The sequence below is a fragment of the Canis aureus genome, chromosome 23 (genome assembly GCF_053574225.1).
Source record: "Canis aureus isolate CA01 chromosome 23, VMU_Caureus_v.1.0, whole genome shotgun sequence".
Classification (NCBI taxonomy): Eukaryota; Metazoa; Chordata; class Mammalia; order Carnivora; family Canidae; genus Canis; species Canis aureus.
The window spans coordinates 19,267,914-19,288,308 of NC_135633.1; the positions used below are offsets into that span (position 1 = coordinate 19,267,914).

Consider the following 20,395-nt stretch of genomic DNA (forward strand, 5'->3'; position numbering starts at 1 on the left):
TCCAGTGGGAGCCAGGCCTCCTGAGGAGGGCTGTAGTAGAGGCCAGCCAACCTTTGTGCTTCCCCTTTTTCTCCTTCCTGGAGGCCCCGCCCTGGCCCCCTGTTGCCGCTGCTGCCTTGGTTCTCTTGGCTGAGGCTGGTGCTGTTGGGCGGGCAGCTCCCAGCTGTGCACTGGTAAGCGAGTCGGCCTCTTGAACTGCTCAGGAGAGAGCCCAAAGGAGGGAGAGGGAGGGGGGAGAGAGATAAGGGGGGGTGAAGAAGGAGAGGGAGAGACAGAAAGAGAGACAGACATGGGCCCAAGGTGAGACCAGAACTCCAAGTGGAACTCACTTCTCAGCACATTTCCGAGGGCCCCACCACCACTCAAGCCCTACGGGGGCCTCTGTACCACCCATCTCCACAAGGCAAAGGCGCCCAAGGCAGGCCGGGCTGGAAGGAGGTGGCTCCCCCAGCCTGGTGTGATCCAGTCAACAGGCTGGCCCACACCAGGATTAACCTAGAAGCACTACAGTCAAAACTCTGGGCCAGCAAACTGTTTGAGCCTGGGAGAATGTGGGCCACTCACGGTGGTGAAGACAGACAAGGCTGCATCTCCTAGAAGACCCAGAACTAGTATGGCCAGCACTCCAGGGAGCCTGTGCTGGCCCACATGGGACAGGCCCAGGGGAGCCTGGGATGCCACGCTATCCCCGCCCCCCCCCCACCCCGCCGAGCAGACCAACTCCGGGCTACAAGGGGCTGCACACACAGAGTCACAGCTGGGTGGCCTCCAAAGTCTCCACACATCAGAACTCCAACCTGCTTCAAGTCTTTGAACGACTTCTCATTGCTCATAAGATGAAAACCAACATTCTCCTGCAAGTCTGGCCCCTCCAGCTCCCTTCCACTTGGCCTTAACTACGCACCCCTCATCTCTCAAGTACTCCAAGCCCCAGTCCCACCAGGCTCTTCACACTGTACTCCCTCCTGCCACCGGGGCTTTGCTCTAGTTGTCCCACTGCCTGGGCTGTCCTATTGACGTCGGCCCTCTGGCCCCAACTAAACTCCCACTCGACCTGCAGATTCCAGCTCAGGCGTCACTTCCTCAGGGAGGCCTTCCCTGGCCCTAGTCTGGGAGCAGGTTCTCTGCTGTTCACTTACAGAGCCTGGTTTCTTCCTGCAAAGCACACCTGTGACTACCTGTTTAACTCTCTCCCCCCTCCTAGACCTTCAGGTCCCTGAACGAACAGAGACCACACTTTGTGCTTACCCAGGACCCTCAGCCTCTAATCCAGAGCCTGACACAAAGTGACCCCTCAACAAATATTTAAGAAGTGAATATATGAACGAGCATGGTCAATGAAAAACTGCCTGCCGGGGTAAACCGCTCTGACTCAGGTCAAACTCGCCCACCATCCTCTGGAAATGGTGCCCTTGTGTTTAACACCAAGAGCCAGCAGAGGGCAGAGCAGAGGCGGCTAAAGCCGCAGGTTGGGGTGGGCGGTGCTCAGGTCAGCACGGGGGGGGGGGGGGGGGGGGGGGGGGGGGGGGAGCAGGAGCAGCACCACCCCCACCCCCCCCCCCAAGCCCCCCAGCCCCCTCAGCCCCCACGGCCTGGAGTCTCGGCGGGGATCAGCATTCAGCTGACTGGACCGCGGAACACACCATGGCAGCTTCAGTTTGCAAAGCCCCAAAACAGAAATTTCCTCGACTTGAAAATCGGCCCAGAGAGGGGAGGGGACTTGCACACAGTCACGAGTGAGCAGGTGCCCCACAGGGGCGTGACCAGAAACGGTCTCCTGACTTGGGTGGTACCCACTCTGCGGAGGGGCTGCAGTCTTTCTGCAGGCCTGGCCCTGCCCCGGGCACACAGTCGGTGCTCAAGAGACACCTGTCAAAGCAACTGCACAGCAGTGACTTCTGCGACTCCCAAGGCCTCCGGACGCCCGAGCGCATGCAGGGGCCCCAGCCTCCCTGGGCCCGCAGCCCTCTGCCTGGGCTCGGAGGGGTTCTGGGCCCGAGCATTCTCTGATGGGGAATGGAGGAGCCCTTCACCTGCCCCGGCCGGCAGGAAATCCCGGGGGGGCCCCAAAACAGTGCCAGGGTGTGAGGCCAGGGCACCGGGGCCTCCCCAGGCTGCCCCAAGGGCAGGCCTTACCTTGGTAGCTGGTGCTGCCGCTGCTGCTGAGGTAGGACTCCACCAGGGGGGCCTGCTCCTCCGACTGCCGGGCCCGCCGGCTCCGGGGCCGCCCGTCCGCATTGGCCTGCACCATCAGGGGCTCTTGACGCTTCTTCTTCTGCTTCTGCTCCAGCAGGGCCCGCTACAGAGGCACCGGACAGGCACAGAAGTTGGCGGGCCCTGAGAGGGCAGCCTGTCACTTCCACCCAGAGGGCAGGCTCCCGATGGGGACCAAAGAGAAGGCCCTGCTCACTCAGATCAGTCCTAGAGGTTGCAAAGGGGTCCACGGCCCACTATGGGCCACGGCTTCATGCCCTCAGCACCTGGAGACTCAGGGTCCAGGAAAAGGAGGCAGAAGTCGGCCCAGGCAGCTGCCCTGGCAGGACCACGGCACAGACGTCCAGTGCTCCGACTACAGGGACCCAGCTGCCTGCCCGGAAAAGCCCTGGCTTCTGGGGCAGTGCTGATGCTGAGCTGGTAGAGAGCTTGCTTTCTTCTGCAAAAGCCTGTCTCTGCCCACCCCCCCACCCCCCAGCTTGGGTCACCTCCCGGAAAGGAGACAGTCCTCCCTCTCCACCCTTGGAGATTCTGGCCAGAATGGTAAGTGCTGACTGTCCGGCCACGCCGCCCCGGCCCCACTCACCTGCCGGTCCAGCTTCTGCTGCCTCAGGTTGCTGCCCTCATCATCTAAGACACTGCGGAGGGAGAGGGGGGCACTCAGGACCTGCCCGTAGGCTGCCAGGAAGGAGCCCAGAGCCCGCCCCTGGCACATCTGGGTTCCTTAAACCCCTCTCATCATGACTCCCAGGTACACAGGAGAGGCAAGAAGGGTGGAGCCACTATCTGGCTGCAGACAGAGGTGTGTGCTATGTCTTTGCCACCTTAGGAGCTTTCTCTTGCTGGGAATCCCACTGATCCATGGAATTAGCCCAGCCTGGAAGTACAGGAGGAGACTTTCCCTTTGGGCCTATGAGCGGGGACATGACTAAGATCCAGGGAAGCCTGTCCAGAGGCATCAGGTGCAAGCCAGCTCCAAGGCTGGGCTTCAGACCTAGGTGCCTATCTGCTCTAGGCCCTCTCGATCTCACCAGCTCCTCCCTTGTCTTTCCATCCTTTTTGGAGGAGGCTGGATCCTTTCGGGCAGACTCTTTCGTAGTCAACCTCCTGGTAATGGCCTCCTGGCTCTCCAGGTAGTGGAATGTCCCCTCTAAAAGAGGGCCCCTCATTTGGGAGAGTGAAGCTAAAAGACCAGCCAGTCCCTGCGGGCAGGACTAGGGCTGGGTGGGGATGTCTGCAGGCAGACGCAGCACCTCAGTGCACTGCCCAGCAACCAGCCAATATGGTGTGGGGGCACCAAGGCATTAAACTCCTGAGTCCCTAAAGGTCCTGGAACGGGCAGTGTCATCTCACATAGACTGGACCTGCCTCCCAGGAAGACAAGCGCATTTAGGGAGCTCCAACCACTTAGCATTCCTTCTAGTCCAAGACACACACATGAGACACGTAGGCCCAAATTCTAAAAAGCCAAGGTTAGGGAGTAGGGATGGAGCCTGAGGATCTGAGCCCTGGGAACCCCCAGACTACCCCTGGCCCAGTTATACTGAAGCCTGCCCCTGAACCAGGCCTTGTGTAGGCACCTGCACAGGCAGCCGGAGTACATCAGGTCTGTACGTGAAGCCCTAAGTATATCTCATGTGTGTGCGCACACTGGGAGGTGTCCAGATATAGGAGTACATCAACACGTGTGAGCACACACCTGCATGTCTATGCATACGAACACCTGCGCAAGAGGTGGGTGTGCTTGTGAGCAGGTGAGTACGGTATGTGTGTAAGGAGGAGAGATGAGGGCAAGCAGCCCTGAAGACAAGGTAATGGCCAGTTCCGCCTCCTCCTGACAACAGCGGCTCTTTCTGGCCGGAAGGATCCTTGACCTGCAATGTCCCTTCAGCTCATCCAAACTAGCTGTGTGTCCGCGTGCTGGGGGAGCCAGCCGAGGGTGGCAGGAAGTCGGATTACTCAGCCCACCACCCGCCTCCCGGGCCACCACCTAGGACAACTGGATACTTGTAACTGGCAGCTGTGCCGCCGACTTGGACACCTTCCCCGATACCCATGGGCTGCTCTGCATGCAAGAGGAGTCCCGCCCGCCTGTGATCCGGGGCTGTTCCCAGGCTTATTCTCCAAAATGCTTGGCTGCCAGAACACGAGAGAAAATGCTACTAAACAGACGTGCTTCTAAGTCAAGGTCCCAGTCCACCTAAAAGAGTCCAGAGCTGCACGAGGGACCCCCTGAGGGCACTGCCAGGACCAGGCGACAGGGAACCGGCTCCTCAAAATTCAGGCTGGCTGGGCTAGTGAGTGCCGCATCAGGGAAAGCAGACGCCACAGGCCGGAGGGCGGCAGCCAGAGTTCTGAAGGATGCATTTATTGGAGGGAGCAAGATGCCCGGGGGCCCCGCCAGGTCTGAGGGCTGTAACCCTGCCACTGGTGTCTCCACCTCAAGTCACTGGCCCGACTGAGTGACGCCAGGGCAAATCATCTGCTCCCACAGACTTCAGAGGCTCTGCAAACACCACCGCCCACCGGGGTCTGCTGCACGAGCAACACGTATGCATTTAAAACCTGCAGGACATGGACAGGAACCGCCGTCTGAACTCCACGCGGCACCTGGCTGACAGGAAGGACGGGGCCTGACAGCCAACCATGCTCCGCTTGCCAAGCTCTGGGGCTGGGTACACACACGGTAGCCCGTGATCCCAGTCATGTGCTAGTGGCCGGGCCACAGGAGCCCATGTCACCTCCACGAGCCTGCCAGCTCCGCTTCCTGCTAGCAGGAGGCCGCTCCGGGGCGCACTGGGAGCATGTGAGTCACTTGCACTTTCATAGGGCAGGGCCAGGGCCAGTCGTCTGGGTCATCCTGGTACTGAGCTTGGTGAGCAGGGCAAAGACGACGCCTTCTATGGTGCTGACGCAAACATCTAGGGGCATGCAGGACAGGGGACATCCACCTGAGAGTTACGCTGACATGAGCAGAGCCGCCTCCAGAACTGCCGGGTCACGGTGGCAGCTCGATGGGACAGAGGCGGCTCCAGCCGTGGTGGCCTTGTTGCCCAGTGCCTCTAGTGTCCTAATCTGCACGGTGGGTGGGGGGCACATTCCTACTCCAGGCTACTATCTCACTGCCATGGACTTTCCACCTGTCATGCTTAGGCAAGAAGGCTGCTTTCTTCTTTCTCTGGCCCCACCCCCATTCCCTGGTGGGGCAGAAAGACCTAGAGCCGCAGGTTTCAGTACTGCTGGTTATCCGGAAGGATTTTAGGTGGAATGGACTTCACCAATGGCCTTCACAGAAAGATGGATGAACAAGGGGTAAGCTTCCGGTGAGAGTCCAAAAACTAAGAGACCCCAGAAGTGCCTAGAGAGCCACCCCCGCCTCGCTCACCCCCAGGCACACTGGAGCAGCAGGGTTGGGGGTGGGGGGATGCAGGCTGGGGGGCGCAGCTGGGAGAAGCAACCTGTGCCCAGGGAGTAAGAACGTGCCTGGCTGAGCAGGCCCCACGCAGGAGGGCCGGGAGTCCATGCACCTGCGTGCGCTGGCCCCGTACAGTGGGGCAGGTTCCTGCTCCGGCCCGGTTTCTAGGAAAGCGGCCAGAGTCCGAGGAGACCACGGTCTCCCAACGGGGACGAGCTTGGCCTGCCTGTCAGCACTGTGTCTGAAGCGGACGTCTGTCCCCGGCGGGTAACAAATCCCTGCTAGCCCCAGCGGCTGCGGAGAACCGGCTGCGAAGGCCCCCGCCCCAGCCCCCAGGGCGGCCCTGCCCCTCAGCTCCCACTAGAGCATGTTCCTTTCTCTCTGACACTCCCCGGCCTGTCTCTGCCGATGGGCACCGTTCTGGGCAGCACTAAATGATAACCACAGAGAAGACAGTAATGGCTTTTTAACAACTCGGGCTCCAATTATGGAATCACTGCCAAGCCCAGGCTGCCAGCTGCAGCCCCGCCAGGAGACTCGGACAGGAGACAGGGCACTGATGGATGGGTCCTCCAGCTGACCCTGGCGGCATCTTCATCACAGTCGCCTCCTGCTGGCGACCAGACCGGGGAGATCCAGGGAAGCACCGGCCACTGGCTTGTGGGGGTCACAGAAACTCCGTCTGCTGTGTCCATCGATCCAGCCATCCTGCCCAGGGCCAACGAGGTGGCCCCTTGGCCTCCCAAGCAGACAGCCCCTCCGTATCCCCTTGCTTCCGCCAAGTTGCCCAACAGATGTCTGGAGAGAAAACCATGCTTGAAAACAAATGAGAGCAGAGGCACTCCTCTCCCGGGATGGAAAAGCCAGACACGGACAACACATTTAGGAAGCCGGGTCCCTGCCTCTCGAGACTCCACCCTGTGAGCTCGGCTAGGCCACCAGAGCTGACCAACCAGAGGCCTGGGGGCCAGGCTACCTAGAGACAGGCTCAGACTTCATGCCCAATTCACCCTGCCCTTTTATGCCCTCATTCTTTCCACTCACAGAAGATTCTGCCCCTGCTGGACCCAGGGAGGCAAGCAAATGTCCTGTCAGAGCAGGGAAGGCCACCCAGAGGGTCAGGCCCAACCCCATACCTGTGCCAGACCCCTCCTCACCCCAGCATGCCCAGATTTGTGCCTAGTGACGGCTTGGAACATCAGGGAACACAGCAGGTGTGGGAACAGGAGCACCCCAGAAGGGAGAAGCCCACAGTGCTGAAAGGAGTCTCCGCCTCCCAAGATGAGCCCATTCCAGCCACGGGCTCCCAAACCAGTGCATTACAACTGCTTTGGGCTCTCAGCCCTGACTTGGTGACTCAGAACTGCTAGGGAAGTTATCCCAGAATTGATCCCTCACCTCACTTTCTCTTTTAAAGCCAGAAACATAGATAATTTTAATGTTCAGTCATGCAAATGAGGACCATGAGCCACAGCTGGTGCTCTCTAAGGAACAAAAAGGAAACTTGAGAGTTGTTGAAAGTATGCAAATGCAGCCTTCTGTTCGGATGGGGGAAGAAATCATAGCCTGTAGATCAACCAGTCTTAGTAGGCCCCAAGTAAGATCACACAGGTTAGCTGAAGAGCTAGAAGACCCAGTGGTCCCCAGGAGCAAGCCCAGTCCACCAGCAAGTCCAGGTACACGCCCTCACACCTCTCTGGGGAAACTGGGAGGACAGCATGGCCAGGCTTCCATAGGGAATCGCAAGGACCAGTGACACTCACTTGTGGGCAAGATAAAGCAATGTGAATGGCACGCCCCTCCAATGAGATGACGCTCAAAGGTTTTTGCAACAATAAAGCATGCCATAATCGGAGGTTTCCAGCGACCCTTGCTTAGTGTGTTTATTGATCACCTAAAGACAAGGCAGGTCTCTCAGCAGACTTATAGGTGACACAAAATAGAAGTGATACTAAACCGCCATTCATGAGAAAAGTACAACTTCAGAAGACACTGGAGAGCTAGCAGAGTCTAGCCAATGGAAACCTAAAAGGAGGAGGTCATTGTCTTACATATGGATCCCCAAACCCAGGTCTTCCCTACACAGGCAGAGTGGGGGACACAGGGCTTGACATCAGCCTGATGAGGCTTTGGGGTTCTGTTTACAGAGGCCTCAAGGTGACTAGTCAGTGAGCCGACACTGAGGACTCAAGGTCAACAACAGGAGCCAAGCAAGGAAGTAATAGCCCCCCCCTCCCCCCGCCCATGCTGCACGTGGCTCCAGACCAGTGCCTGAGAAGGGCAGAGACCAACCCGAGGGTACCCACAGGGCCCCTGCTCCCCGAGGCCTCTCTACCAACCCTGTGTTTCCTGCTCCTCCTGCGGGAAGGAGCAGGCTTGGGATGTGAGTAGTGTGATTCTGCTCCTCCTCCCTGTTGCCAGAGGAGAAGCGGCTGGCCTTGCATCCAGGGTACCCCGAGGTTTCCCACACAGCAGAACTGAAAGAGCCAGGTCTTGCTTGGTCAGCAGTCTTTCTACTCCCCAAAAGCATAGTCTGAAGTGGTGGGAGGACCCTAACAAGAGCCTAGAGGAGGGAAAACCCGGAGGCATGCTGAGGCTCACCCCAAGGAAGAGCTTCCTCATGGTCACAGCCATGTGATGGAAGAGAGCATTCACACAGGGGCCTGGATGGCCTGGAAGGGCCCTTCGAGCTGAGATTCTCATTCTCTGACGAGGGCCATGCTTTTCCAGCAGTACTCCTTTCTCTGAGGGCAGAGTACTACATCCCTTGGGTGTGCTGAGAACCCAGGTGTGGAGCCGGGAAAGCCAGAAAGCCCTTAAAGCTATCTGGGGATGTCTCTTTGATTCAAAGTAGTAAGCATCTTGTCTATGCTGGGTCACGCCAGGCACATAGCCAAGGACCAGAGGGGTCCCTGCTCTCCAGGAGTTCAGGGCCTGGTGGGGGGCAATGGCCACAGGACCATGGAGACAAAGCACTGAGGACAGGGCCGCCCGTCACTCCCTTGCTCTTAACGCTCCACCTGCAAATCCTAAATGGTTGTGAAGCCAGGAATGAGGGGCATTTAACACGCAAGAAGAACTCGGATGAAGAGAAAAATGGCAAAAGTGAAAATTATTAACAGTCGTAATAACAGGAAAAAAAAAACAAAAGGCAAAACAAAATTTCAATTGTTCAACTTTATAAACTAAATGCCTCCCTTCTGAGTCAGAATGTGAGATTAATCCATGATCATTATAAACTGAGCCACAATTACCCTTAAGAAGATTATCACCAACTGGCAGTTGCTTCAAAGAAAATGAGCCAGGCCTAGTGAACGCAGGTGCAGCCACCCCAGAGGGAGGGAAATCCCCACCAGGAGAGCTAACGAGAAATCGACCGACCTCTCTCCCCTCAACCAAATGCCACATTCCAGTTCTGACACGCTGGGACACTGGGGACACCTCATACCAGAGCACATGCACACGTGCCCATCCCCCTCAGCTGCAAGTAAACGGCCTTGCCTGTCTTCTGCCCCAGTTTTCTGTGATCACACAGGCATGTGGCTTATACTGCAATCAGCAGCCCAGTTCATGCGAGAGGCAATTTGCATCTCCTCTTCTCAGCTCAGGCAGGTCTCCCCACTCTGGAAGTCTACACCCAAAGTCCAGTGCAGGCTCAGAAAGACCCCAGCAAGGCAGGAGAGATTCTGGCAACTTCGGACCATGGCCTGCCCCCAGCTTGAGAACCATCCTCCTTGCCATAGAGCAAGAAGGCAGGGGCGACAGCAATGGGAAAGCAAGCAGGTAGGATCACAGGGTGCCAAGCTGCTCCTCAGGGATGGGCTTCCATGGTGATAAGATTCAGTGTTCCAGGGGGCACGTATGGGCCCAAGAAAGGAATGGGGGGACAAGGTGGTTGGGCCTAGGCTGAGACAAGTGCCAAATCACCTCCTTCAAGGATGCCAGTACACTGGGCACCTCTGAAGGACAAAGCCATTTCTCAGAGACCACTCTACCTCCCAAGGGACCCTTTTCCTAGAGGAAGGCTTTCTCTAAGACTTGTGCACTTAATCTACACATCGTTTTGGTCTTTGGCTCCTGGAAGAGGCTTCCTTGAACCATGATCTGGCCCGGCCCCTAGTGTGCCAAATCCTAAACACGCCATCGTATCTACAGCCACAAGTGCCATCCCTTCCCTCTGTTCTAAGTCAGTCTGTGGCCACCACCCTGCCACGTGTTCCCCCACACTCGCACTTCCACAGCATAGGAGGCTACTCAGCCCAAAGGCGCCACACAGGCACTTCTGCTGGGTGGCTAGAAAAGGTTAACTCCATGGGGCTGCACGGTCTTCTAGGAGGTCCTCAGCACAGATGTGTCAAGCCAGGATGCTCCAGAAACTACCTGCGCCCCTAGCCCTGGATGCCGGGGGCAGGGTAGCAGCTCTTCTGAGTCAGCAAAGCCCCAGTCTCCCGATGGGAATACCTCCCTGATCTATGGGAGACTCGGAGATGTGACTGCATGATGTCTGCTGGAAACCCTATGGGCAACTCGTGTGTGTGTGCACGTGTGTATGTTGGCAGGAGGGGCACCCACGAATTCTAACTTAGGAAGCCCTAAAACCCCCAAAGAGCTTAGAGACAACAGTTCTCAAGAGAAACCCTGAATCCTCAGGTCAGTGGCAGGTGCCTGTTTGCAAAAGGATCTGCTTTTAACAAGCTTCAGGCGGTTTCGGCTGGTTTCCATTTTGGATGCTGTCTGGACAGACTCCTAAAGGAGCTCTGTCAGAAGTATTTTCCATCCGTGAGTACAATCAGGTCCCTTCCCAAGAGCTGGCTGTGTTACAGGGCAGGTCCTGAGGGTCTGCTCCTACAACCCACAGGCATGTGCACCTCTGCCGGCAATAACATAGTGGCCCTTAGCAGTTCAGCACCCATTTTACACACATGCCTCTCTGGGAGGCCTAGCGACAGCCCCGTAGCCCGTGGCAACCAGGAGCCAATAGGTGGCCAAGGATCTGGTGCTGCCATGACGATGAGCTCTATTCCAGGGGTAATGGAGAGAATGAAGAGTGGATGGGGAAAAGGCTTGCACCTATGTGAGAAGCCCCCCAACACCCCTCCCCCACCCCGACCCCCAGGCACTTGGCAAGGCCCATCTATCCTTGGGACAGGTCACAGAGTCTGGGAACACAGGGCAGCGGTGCTTTCGTGAGTGCTCCTCTGCTTGTACAGGCAGTCTGGCGCGGGGAGTTGGTGTGCGTCCAGGGATAGACGGAGGGGACTGGAGTCTCCGATGTGAATGGTACCTGTGAGTGGGGCGGGGCGTCAGCTGCTGTCCAAACACAGGTCGTGTCTGTGCACAGAGAGTAGGAGTACACCTGTGTGAGCCCGGGCGTCTGTGGGGGCGTACAGGGCGCATGTGTGTATGAGCAGCCCGTGCCCTTGGTTCAGAATAACGGTCTCCAGGAATTCATGCTTTGAGGTGTGAACAGCCCAGCAGGCGCATCTCCGGCCCGAACGCACCCCCGGGGGTGGGGGGGTGCACGCCTGCAGCCGCAAGGGTGCCGCTCGGCTATACTGGCGCGTGGCCCGGCGCGCTGGGCCCGGGGGGCTCGTGGCTGCGCGCGGCTCCCCGGCGGCCACATGGCGCTGCCCGGCCCAGCGCGGCCCACACCGGCGACCCCGGCCCACGAGCGGGGGCGCGCCCGGCTCGGTCCGCCCGGGGCCCAAAGTTGGGGAGGGAAGGCCCAGCGCCCCGAGCCCGCGCCCGCAGTGCGGGATGTGCGGGATGCGCGGGCGGAGGCGCCCCGAGCCCGCGCCCCGGAGCTCAAGGGGAGGTGGGACGGGCGCCCGCGTACCTGTAGGGAATCCAGTCGGAATGCGGCTTGGAAGTCATGTCTCCCGGGGCCGGGGCGGCGGCTGCGGCTCTGGAAGCCGGGGCCCGCGGGGGCCGGCGCGGGGGCCCTGCTCAGCTCCCGGGCCGCCCCGGGCCGCATCCTCCCGGGCCGGGGCGCTGGGCCCCGCAGAGGCCCGCACTGCACGCCAGGGCCCCGGCCGCGGGCTCGGCGAGCGGCTGCCTGCGCGGCGCGATGGGCGACTCGGCGGAGTGCGCGGGCCCGCGGCGGCGTGTGCGCGCGTGGGGGCGGGGGCTGCAGGGGGCGCGGGGGGCGGGGGCTGCAGGGGGCGCGGGGAGCGGGGGCTGCAGGGGGCGCGGGGGGCGGGGGCTGCAGGGGGCGCGGGGGGCGGGGGCTGCAGGGGGCGCGGGGGGCGGGGAGGCCCGGGAGGCGGCCCGGCCCGGCCCGCACCGCACCGCACCGCACCGCCCGGCGCCGCCGGAGGGGCTCGAGCCCGCGCCCAGGGGCCGGAGCGCTGCGTGGCGGCGGAGGCCCCGCCCCCGGGATGGCTTCCGCCCCGCCCCTGCCCGCCTTCGGCCGAGACCCCCCGGGCCGCGCTGGGCCCGCCCCGCCCCGCCCCGCCCCGCCCCCTCCCCAAACCCCGCGGCGCCCACCCTGGGCCCCTGCGGCCGCGCCGACCGCCCAGCCGGTTTCTTTCCCCGCCCAGCGGGGCTGTTTCTAACTCCTACCTGCCCCCCGGCTTACCTAGCTCCCCTGAGGGGTGGGAACCGCGGCTCAGATGGGGGACGGCCGGGGCAGCGGGGTGGGATCTTTCGGGGCGGAAAGGGGCTGAGGCCTGAAAGGAACCGGAGAGGTCCCGGGAAACCTGCAGGTCCGAAGCCTGGAGGCTGGGCTGGCCTTCCCCGCCCTGCCCCTTCCACTCCCCCACCCCCGTCTTCACGGGCCCGGGGGGCGGGGGAACCTTTGGCTTTTTTTTTTTTTTTTTTTGTTAAGGGAGCTGCTTCCTCGCAGCAGCGGGTTTTTCCCCCCTAAGCCGTAGCAGTCAAGAGAAGAATAACGTACGCTGTCTATTGAATTCCCAGCCCTCATAAATTCATATTATTTAAGCTCCACAACAGCCTTGAGAGGCATGTATTTTATTCCTACTTCCGGAGAATAAAGCGTCAGTAATGCTAAGATGCCCAAGGACCTAAAGCTACAAAGCGATGGAGCTGAAATGGAACCAAGGTCTCTGTCCTCCAAAGTGCTTTCTAGGGGCCATACGTAAAAGGAGGCAAAAAAAACTTAACAAAGGTCATCTTAAAGTCTCTGAGTACTAAGGAGGTCTTGGCTGTGACTCACACCAACTTTAAAGCAAGCTATGGCATGATGATAGCTGAGAGAGAGAGAATCCCCAGCTGGGGAGGAGAGGACAGGAAACGGGCCAGGGGTCTGCCGAGGGGCACAGTCCCCATGCTCCAGGTGTGTGTCCTCATGCGCCCCCTGCAACCATGCCAGAGAGGGTCCATGTGGGGATACTCTGGTGCAAAATAGGCCAGCATGACTGCACGACCGGGTGGGAGAGGGTGAGAGAAGAACCAGCTGGGCTGAGGGAAGGCCCCATCCTGCTGCCCTAGATCCACAGCCAGGACTCCTCACCCCAGGACTCTCCCTGCCTTCCCACCTGGCCTTTGCTATTAACTGTAAAAACAATAACCAAAATGTTTGGAGCATTTGCTGAGTCCAGGTGCTCTCTACACTATAACTCATTTCATCCTCACAACCACCCTAGGAGGTAGATGCTATTATCATACCCATTTCATAGCAGAAGAAACTGGGGCACAGAGAAGGCAAAGATCTTGCCCAAAGTCATAGAGCTGTCCAATGGTGAAGCTAAGATTCACACAGTCTGGGCCCACAGCCCCTGCCCTTAGCCTCCTTTCTGCCTAGCATGGTTCACATAGTGCACATGCCACACACCCGGTCTCATTCTGCAGGTTTCCAGAGCTCAGGACAGGACAGATCCACCTCTGCCTGGCACAACATCCATACTCTCTGAAGGCTGTTACCTCAGATTACTTATCAACCTCCAAGAGCTATCACTGTCAAGGGGACAGAGAGCAGACCAAAGAAATCACTCCAGAATGAGGTGCAGAGGGCAGAAAACCAGAGCTGTTTCCTTGCCTGCTGGGACACTTGGCATGGGCCTTGGTTCCACTTGTCGGGTTCCCAGGAAGATCAGCAGAAAGGGACTGGTTCTTGCCTTGGAGGCCAAAGCACTACCCTCAGGGCCTCTGTCCTTTAGGGCCTAGCAACAAGAGGCTGGTCCACACTCCAGACCATCCTTCCCCAAACTGCAGTCAGCAGCTACCACTTCCGTGACACCTAGAGCCTGGAAGACTTCCCCTTCCAGAATTTGAGGCTGCTCTCCCCAATTCTTCCCAAATGATCTGACACCTTAAAGCAATCAGAATCAAGTTGGAAGGTCTCAGGAGCCTAAAGTAATTGAATCTATTAAATAGAAACTTTAGGCTCTGTCCTAAGGGAGCAAAATCTGGAGGCAGAGTGCGGTGCAGAAATAAGACAGCTCCCCATGTCTCCTCCTGCAGAGGCTGCGCGTGCCCATGGGATGTGTGAGAGCCACTGGGACTGTGTGCCATGTACCCATGAGCATGTGTGTGAGGGGCGTCCCTGCATCCAAATGGGTCTGCACAAGAACATTTGTTGGATGGTGTGTTGGTGTGCATGGGGAGGATCTAAGTATGTGCTTCCATGAGTTCTAGGGGTGTGTAAGTGTTCCCACTCAACTCAGAACTGGCGATGGGTTTTCCTGCTCCAATAGCTTCCGTGGTTGACATTTTAAGAGTATGCCCTTGGTGTCCATCGAAAAGTCACTCCAGAAAGCCACATGAGGTATACTGTACTAGGCCATGGTTAAAATACAGCTGTGCTATGCGGTGACCCTTGAGAAAAGGCCTAAGCTTTTCAAATTTAGCCTGCAGAATGAGGTGATCTCTACCAAAGTGCTGCCACATGGCAAACCCAACGCCCGCCTCACCACCTCTCCAAATCCTCCAAGGGTGAATTAAATTCTCCTTGTTGCCTTTTAGCATTTTCAAACATGATCACAGTTTGTGAGGGGAGTGCAAGAGTTTAGCCCAAAAGAGACCCTCACATCCGCCACCCCAGCTAGAGGACGCCTGAGGTCCTCTCAGCAAGACTATTTCACCCAAGGAAGGAGGTTAGCACCTTCTCTTGGCTCCTTGCTACTTCCATGTGGAGCCTTAGATTTTTCTGTTTCTAATTTAACAGTTTTATTGAGTGTGGCCCACCTCTAATCCATTTTGGAAGCAGCAGGATATGGATAATAAGTATCTATTCAGATTGGGCACCAAGTCCCAAGAGGCCCTGCCTGGTTGCCTAGTGTTGCAACTCTGCAGGCTGAGGAAGGCGATTCAAGTCAATCAGACGTGGACTAGACCAGCCTGGGCGCACAGGTCTGTGCAGGGCTGTGGCAGACATCAGGCCCAGCTCTGCTCTCAGGGAGCCTTCAGCCTGGCAGGAGAGATGGAAAACTCCAAGGTGCTAGGGTTACGACACAGGTGTATAACGTGCTGGGGGGCACAGAGGAGGCGCAGCTAGTGGTACCAGAGGGAGAGAAGTCAGGGTAGGGCAGGTCTCTCCTGAGAGTGACAAAGACGACACTGGAATTGGTTCTTGAAGGATGAGTGGATCTTAATAGACTGATAAGAAAGGAAGAGGGAAGCTTACCGGTTACTGAGATTCTACAACTGGCCCAGTGCCAAGCTGGGCTCTCTTACCCAAGGGCGTTCTAGACAGAGAAGATGCCGTGAGCAAGCCATGGGGATATGAGAACAAGTGACCAATGCAGTTGCTAACCAAAATGCAAACCCATATGATAGCATGTAGGTGAATGGTTCCAAGAGGCAGAAGGGCCTAGAAAGTTAAGGTAGGGCCAGATCACAGAGCACCCTGAACACCAGGCTGAAGAGTCTGATTTTTATCTATAACCACCAGGGAACCACCAAAGGGTTTCAAGCCAAGAGTCACCTGCCCAGATGTACTTGTAGAAAGATATAAATAGGGAACGAAATGGAGGACAGAGGGAGACAAGGCCAGACATATTGACAGCTGCTGGCTGGCTCTTGGAAAAGTCCAGGACAGAGATGAGCAGGCCCTAAGCCAGAGCTCAGTGCTGTTTCAAAGCTGTGGAGCAGACATGATGGCAAAAGGGTAACATAAGTGTCAGTGGCCAGACGGTGCCCAGTGAAATTCCCATTTAAAGAACTGCAGAAAATACAAAGACCACTGCCCCATTTCTACATGACTCAAGTGAGATAAGTAGGCTTACTGATATATTTGAAAAAATGTAGGCTAAGCACTCGCAGAATTAAAAGCAATACATCGATTTTCCAAATAACTGCAGGAGATAATAGCAAATTAAAGTCTCCACTACCGGGGATCCCTGGGTGGCTCAGCAGTTTGGAGCCTGCCTTTGGCCCAGGGTGTGATCCTGGAGTCCCGGGATCGAGTCCCACATCAGGCTTCCTGCATGAAGCCTGCTTCTCTTCTGTCTGTGTCTCTTATGAATAAATAAATAAAATCTTTAAAAAATAAAAAAAAGTAAATCTCCACTACCTCCACCATCACCACAACAAGCATTAGTCTAAAGGAAACATAAAATTGGGCCAAAGCCAAATATAATTATGATGGAGTGAGTGCAAGTGGGGGGCTGTGGATGGGATCACACGTGACCATCACTTGTTGAGTAAATGCTCTGTGCCAGGCACCTACTGCTGGTTGTTAGAGGTTAAAGAGGAATTTTAGAGAGAGCCTCAGGGTCCAGTGGACCCTCAGTGGAAGCATGGAAGGGGACATGGCCTTTGCCTCAAATCCAGAGAGTGGGGCTTGAAAGAGACCCCCTAGGATGGCTTATGTGGCCATATGTGGCCCATATGTGGCCACAATGGTCCTGAGGTCATAGGGCACAGGCAAAGGATCCATGCCTACAAATCCAAAGAGCAGGTGGCAGGTGGCCGCCTTGATGGCTGTTTCAGGGTCAGGTCTGTGAGCAAAAGAAACATGAGTTTTTCCTCTGGATCAATGTGGGTCCCAGCATTAGGGCTAGATGTGGTTATCTTAGATCTTAACCCAGAAGCAATCATTGTGGGCGGAGGTGACAGTAGGCAGAGGAGATGAGCCCAGGCTTCCCAGGGCCTGAGAATTTTAGAGAGAGCCTCAGGGTTCAGTGTCCTATGGAGAATAAGCATCACCCACATCAAGGGAATGGAGCTTATGGAGATACCCCACGTGATGGAGTGGTCTCCAAGAACCTCAAAAAGCACCAACATGACTGGAGAGGTAGGATTTTTCCACTCTTCTCCTCTCTTCTTCCCCTCCCTCCTTCCCTTTACACTGGACCCTGGAAAGGGTCAGAACTATAAGCTGGCCCCTCTCCCACAGGCAGCTGGCTCACAGCACACCATGATAGGCAAGAAGAGTTGATATAACTCTGAAATTTAAAGATTTTTTATTACAATAGACAAAACACATTAATTATTGACAGGATAAACTTTGGTTACCTGGAAATGGCCAAAGAAGTTCTGGCACTTCCCCTCAATTTCATCTAGGTCTGGGGGGTGGGGGGTAGAAGAAAGCCCCACAGAATAAAATGAAAGAGACCATGGGAGACAAAAATAAAGTTTGCTTTATGATTATATCTCATGAGTCATGCCTATTCAACCTAACAGTTACACACGGCTCTGCTCACAACACCACTATGAGGTAGGTACTATTATTACCCCCATTTTACAGGTGAAGTGGGAGGTTATATAACCTGCTCAAAGTCACACAGACAATAAGTGGGAGAGTTCAAATTCAATCTCAGGCACCAGAGAGTTCTTTAGCCACAGGCCTAACTGCAAACCTCTAGAGAAAACCAGATGAGAGCCTTAGCCCTTTGACTCATTAATTCCTGTTCTAGAAATCTAACCAAGGGAAATACACAACAGAGTCAGAAGTTTACGAACAGAGATCATCCCCATCGCTTTATTTCTAGCCGGAGAAATCGGCAGGAGTAGGGGGTACAGGATGTCTATCTGTTGGGACGTGGTTTTAAGTAAAGAATTCTGTGTTCACAGGATGGATCATTAAGCATCCTTTACGGGGAGGTTTTAACGAGGCAGGAGCAGGTTTATGAGCTGGAATACGACATTGCTGGAAATAATGTGCTCTCAAGAAGCCCGACGTGCTGGCACATGCACATGTGGTCTCATAAAAGGCTGCCTGGGATGAGGGAGACATGGCTCAGTGTCATCAGCCAGACCACCCGAGGGCCACATCCCCTCTGCAGGTGGCATCTCCTTCTAGGTGCTGGGCTTCCTCTTTCTTTTTGGCTCCTGTGAGGGCCTAGTAACCCCTAAAGAGCCCAGACCACACCCCTGACCCCAGGTCGGGGGAGAGGGCCAGCAAACAAATGCTGTGTACAGATTTTGAAAGTAAGCAAATAAATATTGTAAAGGCTGTGCAGTTGAAATATCTTTAGTCACCTAGTGGAGTGTGAGCTATCACCAAGACGACACCCAGACGATACCCAAGTGGCCACGCTGTAACATGTGCGGGAGCTGGACAACACCTGCAACTTGGGGCCAAGTTATTCCCCTTGGAGGGGCACACGGGATGTGGGGGAAGGATGTGGGGGAACCTTTTTTTCTCTATTTAAATTCAATTAGCCAACATATAGTACATCAGTAGTTTCAGGTGTAGCGTTCAATAATTCATTGGCTGAATCTTAACACCTGCCCTGCGCCCCCTTCGTGGGCTCCACTCTAGAATCTGCTCAGTTTCAGGTGGGAGGGCCCCGGACTGGGGGCAGGGAGGCCCGGTGCCAAAGCACAGAGGCCCTGTCCTGGAGAGGCTGTCACTCCCAGACTGAGTCCTCCCGCCCACTTCCAGACCCGGCTCCCAGGCCCTGCTCTCCAGGGAGTGGGGCCGAGGTTATAAACACAAAAAGGCTTCTGAGGATGGGCGGCCAGGCCTGTGCTCAGCCTGCGGGAGGGGTCTGTTTTACCAGCATTATTGGATTTGCAGATAAGCAACAAGGAATTAAGCTGATCAGGAAGAGAGGGACAGAGCTCTCATTTGTTCATAATGCAGGATTTATCTAGCAGAGTCCTCTCCTTTGTCAAACAGAGAGCCAGGGCCTTCATATCCTCCAGCAAAGAACATTTTATTTTGTAACCTTTCAGAAAAGCCTATGAGTGTGCATTTTTGACCTGTTATTCTTCCTCACCCAAGAAAACCGTGGTTATTTAAAATGTGAAATGCATTTTAAACAATCCTACTCTGAATTCATAAACCAATCTCTCTAGCAAGAGGAATCAGACCCTGAAATGCAATTCAAACTGTTTGCAAGGTTTATTATTCCCAATATGCCAATATTTCGCTCCCTGGCCTTCCCTTTTGCTGAGGATAAACGTCACACTAGACCCACCAGGTCACTGAGGAAGCAGCGTCCTGAAAGGCAGTGCTATGGGACTGGAGTCAATAGTTTGCCTCTCTGGCTCAGTTTTTCCCATCTCTGAAATGGGGACAGAAGTTCCAAGGCCTCTAAGTCATCAGTATAGAGGAAAGGTCACTAGGCCTAGGTTCCAGGGCTGGTTCTGTCACGAATTGCTGTGTGACCTTGAGTGAGGATGTGGCCTCCTCTGTGTCTCATGGAAATCAGGGGGTGGAACCATCTTAAGGGCTCCCTCCCAGCACTAAATTTCTCTGGTATTTTGGCTTTACAGCAGGGCTGTTAGGAGATAAGAGACAGTTACGGCTTGCTCAAATCCGAAATAAGGATAGAAGTCTTGTATTTTCTGGAAGAAACACACAAGAGTGAAAGCATGCTACATAGAAGAGAGCTGAACTCTTGTGTTCTCTGCTGCCAACTCACTAGGTGGCCAGGGACCACTGGCCCAGACTTGCCTCAGTTTCCTCACCTGTTAAGTGGGGACAATGCGCATCTTGCCTAATATGTGGGGTGTGTGCGGCTGAACTGAGAGGGGGGCGTGTGGACCTGTGTCCCCCTGTAGGAAGTCCAGAGCACCGCGGAGGTGACAGGATGAGCAAGTGGAGCTCCACCGGGTGAGTGGTGCCTGGCATGGGCACTGTGCTAAGTGTGATCTCACTGACCGCTCACAGCGCCCTGCGGAGCCAGTAGGCAGCAGGAGGCAGGAGCACCCCGGCCCCCACAGCCAGGATTTCCCCAGGCCCGGCCAGAGGGTCCCGTCTTGGCTGAGGATGGGCACTGCCTTGCCTGGGCTCTAGGAGGGAGGACGCCCGCCTGCCCCCCTGCAGAGATCACCAGCTCCGGCACAGGGAGGAGGCCCTGCTGAGCCGGGTCTGGGTTTCCCCGGATGAGCCTTGGGCCGGTCAGTGGGGCGGGGGGGGGTCCACTTGGGCCTTTCTCCAGCTCTGGGCTGCTTCAGACCTCTCTGCATCTCTCTGATTCCTGGTCCCCATCACAGCCTACCTTCCTGCACGGCTCCTCTGCAGGCACCACCCTCCCTGGGGCCACCTTGAGGCTGCCAGTGAGGGGTGCCTTGGGGACAGGGGTTCCGTTCAGCAGGACAAGGCCCTGGATTCCGAACTGGTCATCGGAGGCCAGTTGGCCCTGTTCTGGCCCTCACGCTTGTCAGGACTTCTGGGGTCTCCCTGGAGATGGGCAAGCTGGGCCTACTCTTCAGATGAACTTCGGAGGCCTCCGTTCTGCAGGGCCCGGGACCCTGGGCATGCCCAGTCACTCACCCACTCTGCTTCAGCCTCCTGCTCCCAAATCCCCCAGCTCCCCGAACTCAGCTATCTGTCCGTACCCCTTCCTCTAGCTCCCCCAGCCTGTTCTTAGCTCTGCTTTACCCCACCTCAGGGCTGTGACACACAGCAGGATC

At 56.5% G+C, this 20,395-nt stretch overlaps 1 protein-coding gene across 9 annotated transcripts in view; it reads right to left on the reverse strand.

Annotated features, from left to right (window-relative positions):
- Window positions 1–20,395, reverse strand: part of TUB (TUB bipartite transcription factor) — an 84,927-nt gene that overhangs the window by 11,538 nt on the left and 52,994 nt on the right. For 4 of the 9 annotated variants that reach the window (XM_077866592.1, XM_077866600.1, XM_077866594.1 and 1 more), the window contains 3 exons: window positions 2,801–2,852; window positions 2,137–2,299; window positions 52–195 (listed from right to left, as the gene is read on the reverse strand). In XM_077866592.1, coding sequence (XP_077722718.1) covers window positions 52–195; window positions 2,137–2,299; window positions 2,801–2,852 — 359 coding nt within the window. Of the gene's footprint in view, window positions 1–51; window positions 196–2,136; window positions 2,300–2,800; window positions 2,853–10,749; window positions 10,914–11,465; window positions 11,617–17,044; window positions 17,120–20,395 lie in introns of those variants that run through there. The other 5 variants (XM_077866599.1, XM_077866596.1, XM_077866597.1 and 2 more) reach the window with 4 other exon arrangements.